This window comes from Poecilia mexicana, unplaced genomic scaffold (assembly GCF_051168715.1).
Source record: "Poecilia mexicana isolate PSO_F unplaced genomic scaffold, ASM5116871v1 scaffold_15, whole genome shotgun sequence".
NCBI lineage: Eukaryota > Metazoa > Chordata > Actinopteri > Cyprinodontiformes > Poeciliidae > Poecilia > Poecilia mexicana.
In genome coordinates this window covers 17,853,810-17,869,593 of record NW_028263384.1, presented here as the reverse complement: position 1 = coordinate 17,869,593, position 15,784 = coordinate 17,853,810, and the positions used below count along the sequence as shown (strand labels likewise).

The 15,784-nt window shown below is 39.2% G+C and overlaps 2 protein-coding genes and 1 long non-coding RNA gene across 3 annotated transcripts in view; 1 reads left to right on the top strand and 2 right to left on the bottom strand.

Moving 5' to 3' along the window:
• Positions 1-1,091: 1,091 nt before the first annotated feature.
• Positions 1,092-4,522, bottom strand: znf488 (zinc finger protein 488). The gene is made up of 3 exons (XM_014982507.2): positions 4,300-4,522; positions 3,912-4,140; positions 1,092-2,676 (listed from the first exon to the last, which is right to left on the bottom strand). Exons 1-3 carry the CDS (start codon positions 4,510-4,512, stop codon positions 1,583-1,585), a joined length of 1,536 nt encoding a protein of 511 aa, XP_014837993.2. The 5' UTR covers positions 4,513-4,522; the 3' UTR covers positions 1,092-1,582.
• A 1,934-nt stretch (positions 4,523-6,456) lies between these two features.
• LOC148155318 (uncharacterized) lies at positions 6,457-7,575 on the bottom strand. The gene is made up of 2 exons (XR_015765548.1): positions 7,439-7,575; positions 6,457-7,319 (listed from the first exon to the last, which is right to left on the bottom strand). It is a non-coding gene; the product is annotated as an uncharacterized LOC148155318 (long non-coding RNA).
• antxr1d (ANTXR cell adhesion molecule 1d) overlaps positions 7,279-15,784 on the top strand; it is a 28,334-nt gene continuing 19,828 nt past the window's right edge. The window contains exons 1-4 of the mRNA XM_088013515.1: positions 7,279-7,607; positions 14,566-14,637; positions 14,726-14,797; positions 15,037-15,118. Of these exons, the coding sequence (XP_087869641.1) occupies positions 7,447-7,607; positions 14,566-14,637; positions 14,726-14,797; positions 15,037-15,118 (387 nt within the window). The 5' untranslated portion in view covers positions 7,279-7,446. The remainder of the gene's footprint in view (positions 7,608-14,565; positions 14,638-14,725; positions 14,798-15,036; positions 15,119-15,784) is intronic.

Sequence of the window (15,784 nt, the reverse complement as noted above, 5' to 3'; positions counted from 1 at the left end):
ATGATTGTTTCTAACTTTTAAAGATTGACCATAATTACTTTCATCCATCTCAAATTTTCAAATAAAGCAAGCTTTGATTCACAACTTTAATTAAATCTGAAAATAAAAACCTTGAATCTGAAATGTATTTTTGAACTTTTTTTTTTAGTTTCCCTTTTTTTTTCATTTCAAAACATTTTCTTTCGATTTCTAATCTTTATTTTCAGTTTCATTTGATGTTTTTGTTTTCGTTTCAAATCTTTTTGCAGATTGATTGTATTTTTTCTTTTGATCAAATTTTATGGCCCCCATTTAGCCCCATATTTGGGTCTTTGTCATAAACGTTTTACATTCACATGAGAGGTTATTCTAGAGTTAAGTCTGAATAGGCAACAAGCTGATTTGTAGACAGGATTTCAATCACAAATTCAAAGCAGTGGAGCTTCTATCGATGCATAATAAAATGTATAATTTACCTGTTAACTCTGCTTAAGTCCTCATGCACTTATATAGTATTTGATTTGGGCTCCTCTTCCTGTTAAGAATCCTATTAATTAGATAAATATATGTTAAGAACAAATCTTTTTGTTTTCACCACAGCTATGCTTTTCATTAAAGACAAAAAATGTTGGATTTTTCTGGTTATAATTTGGACTTTGAAATAACTATTCTGTTTGTTCTGTTTGATCCAGATTAAAATTTGGAAGCCTCAACTTTAAAAAAAAAACATAATTAAATCATTTTGTATTACAAATCCTGTTTTACAGGTACATCTCAGTAATACGGTGTATTAAATGTTACCTCGATTCAGAAAGTGAAGCTGACATTTAATATCCACGCAAAATGGTTTATTTCAAATGTTTACTTGATTTTGATTATTATGCTCTACAGCTGATAAAAACTGTTAAGAAAACATGTCGATCTAGAGGGCCTTCACCTTCTTCCATTGTTGCGTCCACTGAACAATACTCCATATAATATCTAATGGATTTAGTTATTTTTTTCTGAGAACCTTTTTTTTTCATCCTCTCTAACAACTGATGTATGCTAAGAAGACTTCTCGGAAGTTCTGCACCTGAGCTCTTATGAAGTATGAAACCTCCTGATGAAACTTTCTTCTTGTTCTTTCCACTTTGAGCTTTATTTGTATAATGTACAGACCTTCACTGAGTGGTTTCAGCAAACAAAAAAATAATTGCATAAATGTTTGACTCATTTGGCTGCTTGTTCAACTATAGAATTACTAATGCTCTTTAGTGACAAGATAAAAACTTTTTGATAACATTTGATTTCTAAAAGCAAACTCAAGCCACACCTCGTGTGCGACTCCAAAAAAGAACAGCTGATAGATATAAGGAGAAACTGCACAGAGACATTTTCAACAATCGTCAGCTTTCCCGGAGATCTTTTCAACCTCCTGAGTCCAATAAGGCACAAAATAATCTGTTAAACTGCTTAACGTACAGGGCCACCAGACAGACGCGTCCCTCTGCTGCCATCTGGTGGACAAACTGTAACGGACACGTCTTTAATTACATACATTCATTATACACATCAAAGTCTTCAAGTTTAAATTAATCTTTTTCTTTTTTTTTCTTTTTTGTTAGTTATGAGAAGTCATGTGTCTCGACAGGTGGTGTCTCTCTCTGAAGTATTCGTGGCAAATCGGGCAGGTGAGTTTCTCCTCCTTCCTACGTCTCACCTGAGACTCCGCCGCGAACTCCTTTTTGTGGTGAGAGCGCATGTGAAACACCAGATCCGAGGTCATGCGGAAGGACAGGTTACATTTGGCGCACCAGTTCTGCACCGACACGCCGAATGAGGAGGTGAAGGTCGGCGGGAGGACCGTGAGGGCGGATGTGGTCTGGAGGTTTCTGGACCAGTGCTCCGGCGCGTAATGGAAAGCGTTGCCTAATGGAATCGGGGAGGCCAAAGTCTGCATGTCACCGCCCACGATGCTGGATGCCATCAGGTTGTTGTATCCCAGAATAGTCCTGTTGGTGAACACGTCAGTGATCTCATCCACGCGGCTAGAGGGGGCTGTTGGAGCGCTGCTTAGTCGGATCTGCTGGTTCAAAGCAGATGTCCTTTTACCAGGTTTACAAAACGCGCTTTTCTGCTCGCCCTGGCTGCTCGACAGAACCAGAGAAAACGCGCTGTTGCCACTCGAAAGCACACCAGATCCTTCCCCTGTCCCCAAACGTGTGTCAGGCACTTTATGGTGCGTAAAAGCTGCGCTGACTTCTCCAACTTCAGCTGAATCAGCGCTTCCTCGTGGCGCACGAACTGCTTTGACCCTGTCAGCTTTGAGTTTGTCAGGAGAGGAAGAGGAGGAGAAGGAATCATCCGCAGCCTGGTCGCAGCTCTTACCCATTTGGGTGACATTTTCATCGTTTGAAATATTCGTTTTCTCTAACAGAACCGTTTTTCGCCACTTGGGGACCGGAGCATCTTCGTCCTTTCTCTTTCTGGAGGGAGTCTCCGCCTCGTCGCTTCCTCCAGATATTTTTTGCTCTAGATCTCTGGCGATGTTGTGGAAGTCGGTCACTCGGTGATGCCTCTTGGTTTCCACGTGCTTGAGCTCATAGACCTCACGGTTCCAGGCGTCGCTCTTCGATTGGGTGCACAGAAATCTGCAATGAGCCACGAATGGATTCTGATTTTTGAAGATCTGGTTGCATCTCCCGCATTTGTATTCTAGAAAAGAGAAAAAAAAAATGCATGTATAACATCACTTGGGATTTATTTATTTATTTATTTATTTATTTATTTATTTATTTATTTATTTATTTATTTCACTTGGTGTGTTTAGACTTTCGAATATGACAAACAAAACATACCGTGCACTGGCTGAAATATGCTAAAATATTGCTGTTAAACTAATGGAGTCATAAATGCATCCTCATCCCTAACCTCTTGCTTTGGGCGTTCCTATTTATTCTTCAGTCCTTCATCTCTTTCCATTAGGCTCTTCAAACCCTCTGTGTGAACTTTGAGTTCCAACAAAAATATTTCTATAAAAGTAACACAAATATTGTTTGTAGCTCAAGACACAAAGCAAATATAGTGACCGATAAACTCATGTAGCCAGCTGCCATGATTGTGCGCAGAAACAAAGAATTTGACTTCAGTCTCGCTCACTCCCAGCATAAAGACATTAACTTTAGAGGAACTAAAATAAAGTACAAAAAGACTAAAATGTGCGTGTGTATGTACATCTATTTTTATGTATAGAATAAATATTTTTATTAAAAATGTAAATTTTAGCCTAACAGCAAAAGCGTCTGTAGAAACAGTTACTACTCTTGGTGTATTAACAAGAATAGTATTTCTAGCATTGGCAAAAAAAAAAAAATGCTGGTTAAAATGCCAGTGATGGATGACATCCACTTTAATGGAGAGATGATTATTTAATATTTGGCTTATTTGCATGTGCAACACAAGATGAAGACCTTTGATTCGCTGTCCACTGTGTGTGAAGAGACTGAAGTTCACAAACATGTTAAATTTCAGTCTGGCTGGACAGCGCAGTCCTTATGAAGAAATCCCACTATTTAATAAAATTCCCCAAAGCAACCGAGAAAAAAACCTTGGTGCAGCTTGAACTTATGCTTATAAACTAGATCCATCTCACCTCCATTTAACACGTTGATCTTGTGTATAAAGTCCATAAGACATCTTTTGTTAAAAATGTAAGTTGTATCTGTTTTGTCTTTTGTTTTTTTCTGGATCTAATGTGCAGCTGCAACATCTACACACATACCAGCAAATAGCCTTTACACAGCTGTCCACTGTCATCACCGTTATGTATAAAAGGAAGTTCTCAAAATGCTGTTGAATATCAGTCTGAACCACTGTTTAAATCCCTTTAATTAATCCAATCCATCCAAGCAGCCTATAGACATCGGTACTCACTAAAAGCTGCTTCTCACCTCCGTTCAGCCCTTTGATCATGTCTGTGAACCCCAGCAAGTCGGACAGCTCCTGGTCGTACCACACCAGCAGCTCCTCCTCAGACTGAATGTCCCGCGTAGTGCGCACATACACCTGACCCGCTTTCAGAAACGCCTCCGCGTTCTGCTCCTCTGCGTTACGCGCAGCCTGCACCAGCCGCAGCCAGGAGAACACCAGAGCTGAATTGCGCATGGCCTCTGGGTCGACCTGTTGGCACGACACACCAAAAGGGGCGACTTTATTTATTATTGTTTGTTTTGCTGTGGCTGCTGTTTTTAATGCCACTTTGTATTATTATTTTATTTTAAAGTTCACATATAAGTCGTTTGAAGTCCACTTGTACACGCTGCCTGACCTTTGACTCACCCTGAACATGTAGGACTTGGCCGTCTTGTCGCTGCATTTCTGGGCAATAAAGGCGATGGTTTCGTAGAAAGTGTTTTGAAGGACGCACGGACCAAAGCACGTTCCTGCAGGGATGCAGCGCGTCACCACCACGCTGGTGTTCAGATCCGTTGGATGCTGCAGGAATTTAGTGTCAGTGGACCAGATGGACCGAGTCTGGAGAGCGTGATCCATCGCTAAGCTGGAGAAGAATCATCAGAATCAGATACTGATTTATTTATTTATTTATTTATTTATTTATTTATTTACTTATTTATTTATTTTTACGATCAAATAATATCTAAATGGCATGGATAAAAGCTGTGCATCAAGTAATTTGCTTATAGAACACAAATCTTTTAAATCTGTAACATGTGAAGCGAACTGGGTTTCAGATCACAAATGATCGGGGGGAAAAAATCCTTTTGAAATATTGATGAAAAAATAAAATCCCAGAGGGAGGCAGACACAGCTGGTGTTGGAGTGAAATAATTTCTAACGTTCTTTGTTTCGGTTTTTCACTCGGTTACTCCTTTTGTCTCCGCATCTGCCGTGGAGTCCAACTGGCTCCTCTGCGCGCAAGAGAAGTTCAGCGGCTTTAAAAAAAAAAAAAAACATTTTATACGATCATTGAAACATATAAATGCAAAATGCCGATCTATTAGTTTACACAAACATATGAACATACGATATTGTAACCTATAGGAAGAATTTGGTGCCGCTCTTTAAAAAAAAAGCGTTCCTATAATGAGCAGGTTTGGCTGTGACTGGTCCGTGGTGTTCCTGCTGCAGAGGAGACGTGGATGAAGGATACTGCTGACGGACTCACCCGGCGAACATGGAGGGATGCTGTTGGTTCCGGCAGGTGCAAAGCGGACCTCAGAAGCGAAGCTCCCTTGGACAAGTTCCTTCTCCGACTGAGAGCTCTTCCTCACTTGCTGCCTCTCTCCTCTTCCTCTCCCAGAGGAAACTGAAGCCTGAAGCGCGGCGCACTCATTATAACACGTGCGCGCTCACGGTCGCACGCGCTCATGCACCCCTTTAGCTGCAGCATCTAAAGTGATAATACGGTATTTACAGTGTTTCCTATATGGAAACAGGATTTTGGCATTAATCTGGAATGCAGTGTATTAACGCAAATTCCTACTTCGTCGTGTTCATTTTAGCCTTGTGCTTATATGTGCGACTGCGCTACAGTCTGTACTTTGTGATATTTCACAGTGCGTAAAATAAATCAGTCCAGTTATTATGACTTTTTAACTGTGCTCGAAAAATGATCATATGCTCTATTGCACAACAGAACCGCTCCTTTTGGTCGCGTTTCTATAAAAACAGTTAGTTTGGCAGAGTGTGGCCAAAGAAAATGCAATGAAGTTGGCTGCCATAGTGTGCGCCTTTCAGGGTCTGGGCTTGCCAAAGGGCCAATGCATTATTCATAACTAAATGTTTTTTGTTTAATGAGCATTTAATGATTATTCTGCATCAGAGCTTTCAATTTTGGAGTGGCCTAAATATCCTGCTGGTTTCTGAGCCAACTTTTTGTTTTATAATGAGAAAGTAAAAAACCCCGAGGAAAGGATTCCTTGGAAGTTCTCCAACTATCAAATGACCTTAATAAATTTAAGGGGCTTTGGTGGAAGAATTAATCATTTATTTATTTATTTTTGTTGGTTGGCTTATATATTATTTGGAAATAAGAACAGCTTACAATTAATGTTTAATATAACCAATTTCAATTAAACTTCCGTTATCTGAGATAGTTTGTGACTAAAATTGACAAAATTGAGTGTAAAAGCACAAAGGTGACAACCTTTCTCTGTATTGTGATATATATTTAACTTTGTGTCACCGTGGACTTGCGATAGCTTGTCATGTTAAAGTGATTTTCTTTATTTTTGTGACAATCACAGATGTTTGGAAACTTACCGGTCTCCTATGGAGTCCCCTAGTGGCCATGAAAATAAGTTGCGTCCCAAATCTACTGGTGAACTGCAAAATGTGAATGACTGAAATTATTATTTTTTTCTCCAGCTCAGCTTTGTGTGGTCTAATCGAGCCAACAAAACGCAAAAACAAACCTCTGACAACACTTATTGACCTCAAACATCTTCAAAAGAAAAAATATAGGAGCTTAAAATGATCCAGTTTTACATTTATTTAGGACATAAGTAGTCATGCTGACTGAAACGTCAACAGTTTTATATGGTAACAGTCACGATGTAAGTTTCTAGTTGAATCTGTGTCTCACACTTCATGGAGAACATCACAGTATTATAAAATTAGTTACAGTTACACTTTCCTGATTGATCCAAGTCTGCATTACATTGGCTCTTCACAATTTATTTAATGGTATTCATGTAATAAATTAAGTGGAAATGGAGCCCAAGTGAAATAAGCTTTAGGGCCCCAGACAGACTTAGACCGTCTCTGCCTTAAACATCAGTCGCACTTCTTCTGGTTTTGATGTTGGGGCGAAATGTTGAAGACAAATTAAGCGCATATTATAACGCATGACAATGAATGGATAAGCATGGCAGGGGAAACCCTCATACACCCAACTGCTTTATGTCAAACTATGACGTGATTAAGTCATATATGAATATCTATAAAGCTATAACAAAATCAATGTTACTTGCGGTCAGTTGTTAATGTGTGTACATTTTTTATTATTATTACACGAAAATAAAAAAATCAAGGCTAAAACCTTTAGATGTCGTGCAAATGTGTTTTTTTGTTACGTTTGTGTTATGTTGCTTCAAATTGTGGCAATCTGCCCCCGAATTTGAACAGAGAGGATTTATTCTCCTTTGGAAACAAATGGAAAAAGTGAAGTTTTGCATCTCTCCTCGGGTGTCGCTCCTCTCCTCTTCTCGGTTCTCCTCTCGCATCTCCTTCATCCTGCCCCGCTTTCATGCTTTTTTTTTTTTTTCCCCGTCAGCCGAAAGAGAAGCCTTGAAGAGCCCGGCTTGAGCAGAGCAACACTCCTCCTGGGCTGACTCCTCCTTGAAGGCACACACATATAATAATAATAATAATCCCAACAGTCTGTTTGGAAACAGACGAGTAAAGAGAAATGTGAAGATCCTGAGTGGTTGCAGTGTTGGAGAAGTAAAGTGCTAACCTGGAAAGATGGCGTGGACACAGGCTCGCTTGTTGCTCCTCGCCTTTGCTTCGCTTGGATTTTTCCTCCTCTGCGTCCCGGTGGAAGGGGAGCCGCCGGGAGAGCAACAGGAGGAGGAGGAGACCATGTCCTGTCAGGGCGCGTTTGACCTCTACTTTGTTCTGGACAAGTGAGTCCCCTGATATTATTTATGGCATTGTTACTTTCTGCTCGCTGCGCATTGCCATGCAACCGAGCTTAGAAACGTGGAGCGCATCAATCGTCCTGTTGTGGCCTAACGGTGTTTTAGAGAAGAAAACTACTCAGTGCGGCGTCATGGGTGACTTATACATTAAACATCTGCATCGTAGGGTTTATTATTCTACAAAGTCAGTGTCGGGATAAAAGTGCCTATGTGTCACAAAACTACCCCCCCCCCCCTTCCTCCTGAAAGTCCATTTGCTTAGGAACACACCTAAAACCACTTCTCTTTGTTTTAGATATGTTCAACTATGCAGGCTGTAGTGATTTTTCAAGTAGAGAGAATATTCTGGATTTCGGAGACTTTCGGAGCGTGTTTTTCTTTTTGTCTGGCTGAAAGTGGTGAGTCAAAAAAAGGCTGTGTTACCCACGGATGTGGGCAGGGCGAGCAGGATAGGGTTTCAGGCTGATGACGCCTGCGGACACAGCTGCAGACGCTGCCCGCAGCGGTGCTGCATGGCCCGGTGAACTCCTCAATGGGTCCTTTTCACTTGTGCCCTGACTTAAATGATCACTCTTTCTTTAATCCTGCAAGTTCGCAGATATAAGTTATTGTGTTTTGGATAATAGCATTTTTTTTATTATTATTTATTTATTTTTTATGTTTTTTGCAAACTCTGGCTGAAATCTTTAATTGTAAAATAGTAAAAATTTAAAACAAAGGAGATGTAAAATATACCTAAAGGTACAATTTAAGTTAACAGTATTTATTACAGTGCCATCTAGAGGCAAAATTGCAGATTGCAGCAAAATCATCCGCATCATTCCCACCCCCATCCTTCAATTCAGTTTCAGTTTTGATTAATTCATTACCTTTTATTTGGAACATGTAGACATGACATGGGTTTTTAACTAAAAGATAAGGGAAACATATTGCCAAAATAAAGTCAGATAAAGTAAAACAGCATAAATGTAACTCAAATCTCATTGATTTACAGTCAAGCAAAAGAGTGTAAAGAGTAGCTCTGCTTATTTAATCCAGCCCCTTCTAAATCATAGGTCATTATTTTCATTGAAGAATATTACTTTAATTTAATTTTTAAATAATAAATCTAAGCAGCAGGAACACTTAGAGAATCTTAAACAAGTTATTTTCCTTGTATTTTTAGAGCATCATAGAGTTGAACTATTTTCATAAATGGTGAGTGTGTACTTTTTTCCATTTCCAGTAAACTTGACAGAGAAATGACAACAATGAAGTGTTAACCACTGACCAATAAAGTGCTTAAGGATTCACTATGAAAAATTGTAAGAAAGTTCAACTATTTGACAGGACAGTATCAATAAAATGCATATTTAGACTTATGCACATTAGCCTAATGTTAGAGAGTATATTTAAAAATGTTAATTGATGTTCTAAGATAGCTAATATTGAGGTATTGCCAAGAGATCACCTTGTATTAAAACAGGTTTTAAGTCAACATTAGATATTTTTTTTATAATGCAAGGCCGTTTCATCTTTCTTTTTTTTTCCATCTACAAGTGCGGTGTGGCTTATATTGTGTCTGGACTATGCAGATGTAGATATGATGAAACACAGTGGTGGCAGCATTGTGCTGTGAGCTTTTCTTTAACATGGGAGTTGACGGGATGATGCAGATGAGTTAAATACGGGGAAATCCTGGAAGAAAACGTTCTAAAAACCTGCAAAAGACTTAAAAATCTGAGGACTCTAAAGTGTGGCATGCATATGTATTCAACCTCATACATATGTTGAGATTTTTATCTGAACCATATTTAAATTCAGGCCTTGAGCATTGATTTATGTCTAGCCAACATGCCCATGTTCACGACTCCACACACAAACAGCTGCTTTTCTTTTCGTGAGCACATCGTTTTAAAGTGGTTTGTTTGAAACATTTTATGTTTGTTTGATGTTCTTTTGATGAAGAAATTGCCGGTGCTAGTTACCGTCCACTTTCTCATCCAGACTTCTGCACAGCAGCTGAAATCAGGTGAAACCAGTTAGCAGCAGAGAACATGGAGTGATGTACAAACAATTTATGTAATTATTGATCTGTTTGGTCGTCATTCTTTTTCACTGCAATGCTTCTCCTTACCTTAGAGTGAATTTATGTAGTGTTGTGATTTCCAGCTAAGTCTGCCCTCTATTTGGTTATTTATCTTTTATTTCTAAATATAAGTGTTTTAGTTTCATTCAAATTCAGTTGCAGCTTGTTTTTTTTTTCAGTTACCTCACTTCATTTGTCATCTTATTTAATAAACACTGCAAATCAGGACCAGAGCAGAACATATTCATTAGTAAAAAAAAAAAAAAAGACCAATTTTATTACTTCAGACACATTGCATACGGCATTACACTTCATTCCTTAAAAAGAAATGCAGACACTGAATACACTAAATTCACTTTTACATGCACATTTTCAAGATTCTCTTATCATTAAAAGAAAACATAAACAAAAGAAATGTTGAAATAACAGACCAGGCTAATAACTGGTGATAATATTGCCAGAAATAAAAAAAAAATAAAGGAAGGGGAGGGAGATATATTCTGAGCACGGCTAGTGATTCTCCAAGAACAATATTATCTTGTTGTTTTTTTTAACCTCACACACCATTAGGAGTAACCTTACTGTAGCGCAGCAAAAATGCTTTTGCAACAAGGTCAAGACAAAACCACACACTGAAAAAATTCCCAGCAAAATCAACCCTGCAGTTGTTATTGTTTCCAACGTTTCTTCCAAGTCTTTGTCTCATATGTGATGGCATGCTAAATATCCTAACAAGCTCAGTTTTATCATCAAAACTCAAAGTGGATGTTGGCAGAAATGTGGTGATGTGGCTTGTAGAAAAGGATCTTGGTCATCTTGAGGCACTGAGAGTTTGGTGCCAAATAGGCCATCGAGAAAATGCTGCAATCTCTACTGAGACCACGATAAATTTTTCACACAGGAACATCAAACTTTTCATCTCGTAGCCCTGAATTAGTTTGATTTTTTTTTTTTAATTGCTACAAATTTTTTTTTTTTTTTTTTGGTGAGTGCACCAAAATAAAATTGCTGCTTATGCACATCATGAGCCAAATGTACTGAAATTATGGCTTTTCAAAACATGCTGTCTTAGCAGAGGTAAAAAAATAAAAATGAAAACAAACACCCAACACCACAATCGAATTGTTTGCTCAATCTGACTAGAAGATGAAAATTACAACAAGTCTTTAATGGAGTAAAGATTGAGTTTGAGACGACGCTGCACGTAATCCAAGACTTGCGAGCATAAGCTTGAGAAAGAATGCCCGTCTTCCAGTGTCCTCAGTGGAACCGCCCCATGAGCTGTGAAGTTGACAAACTGAGTGACATTTAGGTCGGGTTTAGACACGTTGGGCGATCTTTCAGATGTCCACCTCGCCATCTGTCTGCCACTGTTCAGTCTTTACCCTTTGCTTCAAAAAGTTTAGTCGGAGCCTCGGGAGTGCGGCACATCATGCATGGCCAAGCCTCTGGAGCTGCAAGCTTCGTCAGGCCTTCAGGAAGCCGCTGATCTTTCCTCCGAGATAGGACTGTCTCGTTTCCGCGCTCTGCGGATCTTAAATGCCACCCAGTGACCCAATCTAATATTTCCGTGGCAGAGTGCAGAGCAAAGCTGAAAACAGCAAATGTGCATCTAGGTTTTAGACATCACCTCATCGGTGTTTGTCTGTCCCTCATGTTTGACTTTGGCTGTGTGACAGGGTTATGAGCTCATAACTGCAAGCAACAGAAAAACTAAATTACCATGAGCGCCACCTTCTTAAAGCCATGTCTGATCCTCACTTCAAACCAGGCTACAGGGTTTTTTTTTTTTTGTCCTCCCAGTCTGGGTCTTCACAAATTCAGTAATAATGACTGTCTGTTGTGTAGAGGTCTCAAACAGATTTATGTTCTTCTTTAAAGGGGGAAGCATTGTCATGTCTGGTCTTCAGAACCTAAAAATAAATCTACCGAAATAAAATGACGATAACTTTGTTTTTGTTAAAGTTTTGATTTTAGCTGTAGAAGTAACCCAGTCTTTTATTATTATTACATTTTTTTACATTGAATTCAACAACATTGAAAAAAAGTGACGTCAAATTTTCATATATAGTTTGAAACCAAATATTTACATGCATTGTTTAAAACTCAAATAATCAGATTTTCCCAACTATCTGATGTTTAACAAGATAAAAAAAAAACAGTGTTCCTTTTTTTAGGTTAATTAATGTCATGACTTCAGGAAGTATGGATAGAGTAATTCACAACCTTTGAGCTAAATGGATTCAAACCTATGAATGTATTTTAAGACAACAGGGCTTTCTCCTCTGACGTTATTGAAAAATAAATAGAAATCAATGAAATATCAAGAAGAGGAATTGTGAATCTCCACCAGTCTGGTTCATCCTTTACAGTTTCCAGATGGCTGAATGCACCACATTCATCTGTTCAAATAATTAAGAGTATAGACATAGCAGGGAAGTCCAGCCGGCATACCGTTCAGGAAGAACACCGGCTCTGTGTCCCCAGGATGAGCGTGTTTTGGTGAGAAATATGCATAACAACCCCGAAGCCAAAGTAAAAGACCTTGTAAGGAGGCTGGTTGAAGCTGGTATACCAGAGAGTGTCATTTGGATATGGGCAGAAAGTCTACCCAGCAAAAAGAAGGCCATTACTTCAACAGCAACTTAAAAAGCCAACTTTGTAGTTAGAAAACATACTTTGAGATAGATACGTTTATTTTTTGGAAAATATGTCCTGTGATGTAATTAAACTAAAGTTTAAGTATTTAGGTACAGGAAAAAACGTGGAGCTTGAAAGCCTCAGAATTGGGGGTGCACTGATTTATCGGTGCAAATTTCCTTAATTATGGGAGATCGGTGATCGACCGATACCTACATGTGAAACTGATCATATCCTCTGATCTTATCTACTTCTGCGAGGGTCCAAAACTCAACCACCGTCCTCTTCTGCTCTAATATGAGAGAAGTTTGACTGGTAGATAAACCCACTAGATCATATCTGCATGTTAGTCACACTACCGTTACCAACGCAGCGACTATCTTTCTATATTTACAACATTTCAGGCAAAAAAAAACAGGTATTGGCTTTTTAAAGATTGGTAATTGGCGATCGGCCAGAAAACTGCAATCAGTGCACCTCTACTTGTCATGGGGATGTTTTGCTTCAGGAAGGAACGGTTACTTCACAAATTAGATGGCTTGAGGGAAGAACATTATGTGGAAATATTGAAGCAACATCTCAGAAATAACATCAGCCAGGAAGTTAAACCACCAATGGATCTTCCAAAGGGATAATAACCCTTCGCACACAGCCAAGTTAGTTAGAAGGTGTATTAAGGACAACAGAGTCATTATTTAGGAGTGGCCATTGCAAAGCCGTGGTCTCATTCCCACAGAAAGCAGAAAAGGCGTGAGCGAGTGAGGCAGCTTGACAAACCTGGCTCAGTTACACCAGCTCTGTCTGGAGAAAGAGGCCAAAAGTCCAGCAAATTGCTGTGAGAAGCTTGTGGAAGGATACCCAACATGTTTGGCCCAAGTCATGTAATTTAATGGAAATGAAACCAAATATCAAGAAAAGACATGAATTAAAACAATAAGTTAAAAAGATTTCTCCCTCTCACTGTTCTGCTGTTTAAGAGCTGCAAAATTATTTGGGTAATCAAGGCTGACAGGAAATGTTTAGTCTCACAGTGAGGAAAAAAAAAAGTCTTTTTAAACAGTGTGTATAACACTCTGGTTTCAGCTGCATTTTTACATACTTGTGTTCGAGTTAATCAGCGGCTAACATGTTTGTAAGTTGTTGTTTTTTTTCCCCCCATCTCAAAATATTGTCTTTATGTTTTGTCTTGTATTGACTTAAAAGTCAAACAATAAACTGCAGCAATATTCATTTACCATGTTCTGACTTTACAAATTATAGAACATTAATAATATGAAGTTCTTTCGCTTTAGCCGTTTCTGCACGTTACTGTTGCACGCACGTAGGTCGAAAAATGTGCTTAGGTCTTATTTTGCTAAAAAGAACATCAGCTAGACCGTTTTAACTTTATGCGATCCTTTTCACAAACACAGTGAAATGACGCAGAGTTTCTGTTGAGCTTTAGTGCACAAAGTTTCTCAATAAGATAGGGATCAAGCAGGAAGCTCCTCCTGCTGCTTTTCTGTTTATCAGATACTTCCACAGAAGATGGTAAACTGAGAGAGAAGTCTACATTTATATAGAGGATACAAACAGTCCCACTTGAACCCAACAGGCTCTGTGTTTCATTTTACTTATGACCCTCTAAAACTCATGCAGATTTGCTGTTAAAGGGCTTTGATGTTACTTCCTGCAACACACATTCAGACATCTCCCCCCTGCTGAGTGTTAGTTATGGTTCCCTCTGTTGTTCATGTCAAAGCCTTTTTTACTCTAGCGGACGGACACCCAACCTGTTGTTGGGCTGGCCGTGCATAGTGGGACCATCTGTTCCCCCTCACAGTCACACACACACGCACACACACTGTCACTCGAACACGAACAGAGGCCAGCTGCTTGCTACGCGGTCCCTGTTTAGAGGCAGACTGCTGCATCTGTCCCTGTCTAACCTCAACCCTGTGGCCCAGCAGCAATTAGCTCCCATTAGCAGCACTGTGAGACGGGCTTAAAAGAGACGGTTCCGTTTATGGCATCATGCAGCAGACTAACCAGCAGCTCACAGATGACGGGTTGCAGTCCAAACTGAAGGAATGTTACTAAATCATCAGAGGGTTGACTTCGGCAGAGAGAGGGGTGACTTTTATTCTGAAGCATGTGGGATGCATCTGCGTGTTTTCTAAGGACAATATTAACACTGCTATGTATACATGGATTCATAGTTTGTTTTTTTTAACTGGGAAAATTGCTGATTTTCAGATCTGGCAGCGTGAAGCATCACTGGAACGAGATTTACTCCTTTGTGAAGCACCTAGCAGAGAAGTTTATCAGGTAAAATGGACGACGACGCATATAAATTGTCGGATGTTTTGTTATTGTTTTTACTGAAAGCTGAAGTGGAACAACTTTGTGCCTGCAGCCCCATGCTGAGGATGTCCTTCATCGTCTTCTCCACACAAGGAAAAATCATCATGGAGCTGACCGAGAACAGGTAACACACTCAGTGTTTTGTCCATCCATCTGTCCATCTGTCCATCCGTCTGCCCGTCTGCCCGTCCGTCCATCCGTCCATCCGTCTGTCCATCCATCCATCCATCCAAACGCTAGGTTCTACCTGACTCAAAAACATTCTGTTGACTCTACCTACTCTGTTCTATTTATTTTAATGAGAACTCCCCCTCAGTTTGTTTAGGGTGTTTTTAATCTGGATGTTTGTTTTTTACTCCTCAGGGAGGCCATAACCGAAGGCTTGAGGGCTCTGAACGATGTTATTCCTGGAGGAGACACATGCATGAACCTCGGCCTGGAGATGGTATGACTAATTCTGTTTTTGTGTACTAAATGCCTCCCCTGTGGCGCAATGATTTATATTATTCAGTCAAACAAAGGTTTAGCTGAATTGCCTGAATCTGAAAAAAAATTGCAAACTGCTGTTTTGCCTGTGTATGTGTGTCCAAAGCACTTCATTTTACCGCCTGTCTTTTTAACAACCCCTTCTTTTACAGCTCACTTTATAGTAATTGGTAGTGACAGTTACTTTTTTTCACTTAGGACAGTTGAGAAAGTAAGCGAAAATGTTAAATGATGACATCATAAAGCAAAGTTTGGAAAAGTCTCAAAATAAAACAAGTTGGACGGTTTGCAGGCAGAGGTTAACTCCCTGTGGTTTGAACACTTAGGTGTGCAGGGTTATGTCTGCAGTCATAATTACTATGCTAGAATTCACAATTGGGAACTATGCATTTTTTAAAAGTTTTTATTATTATTATTATTATTATTATTATTATTATTATTATATAGACAGTTACCTTGACTAGCATGATTTTTTCCTCACAATATGTTTTTTTCTCCTGTTAAACTTTTAACGCCCTTATGCTAAAATAATAATATTTCCTCCAGTCACTCATTGTTAATTTTACACAAGAAAAACTGGCACACATTTATGTGCGCATTAAATTCTTTTTATTAATCTCTAATT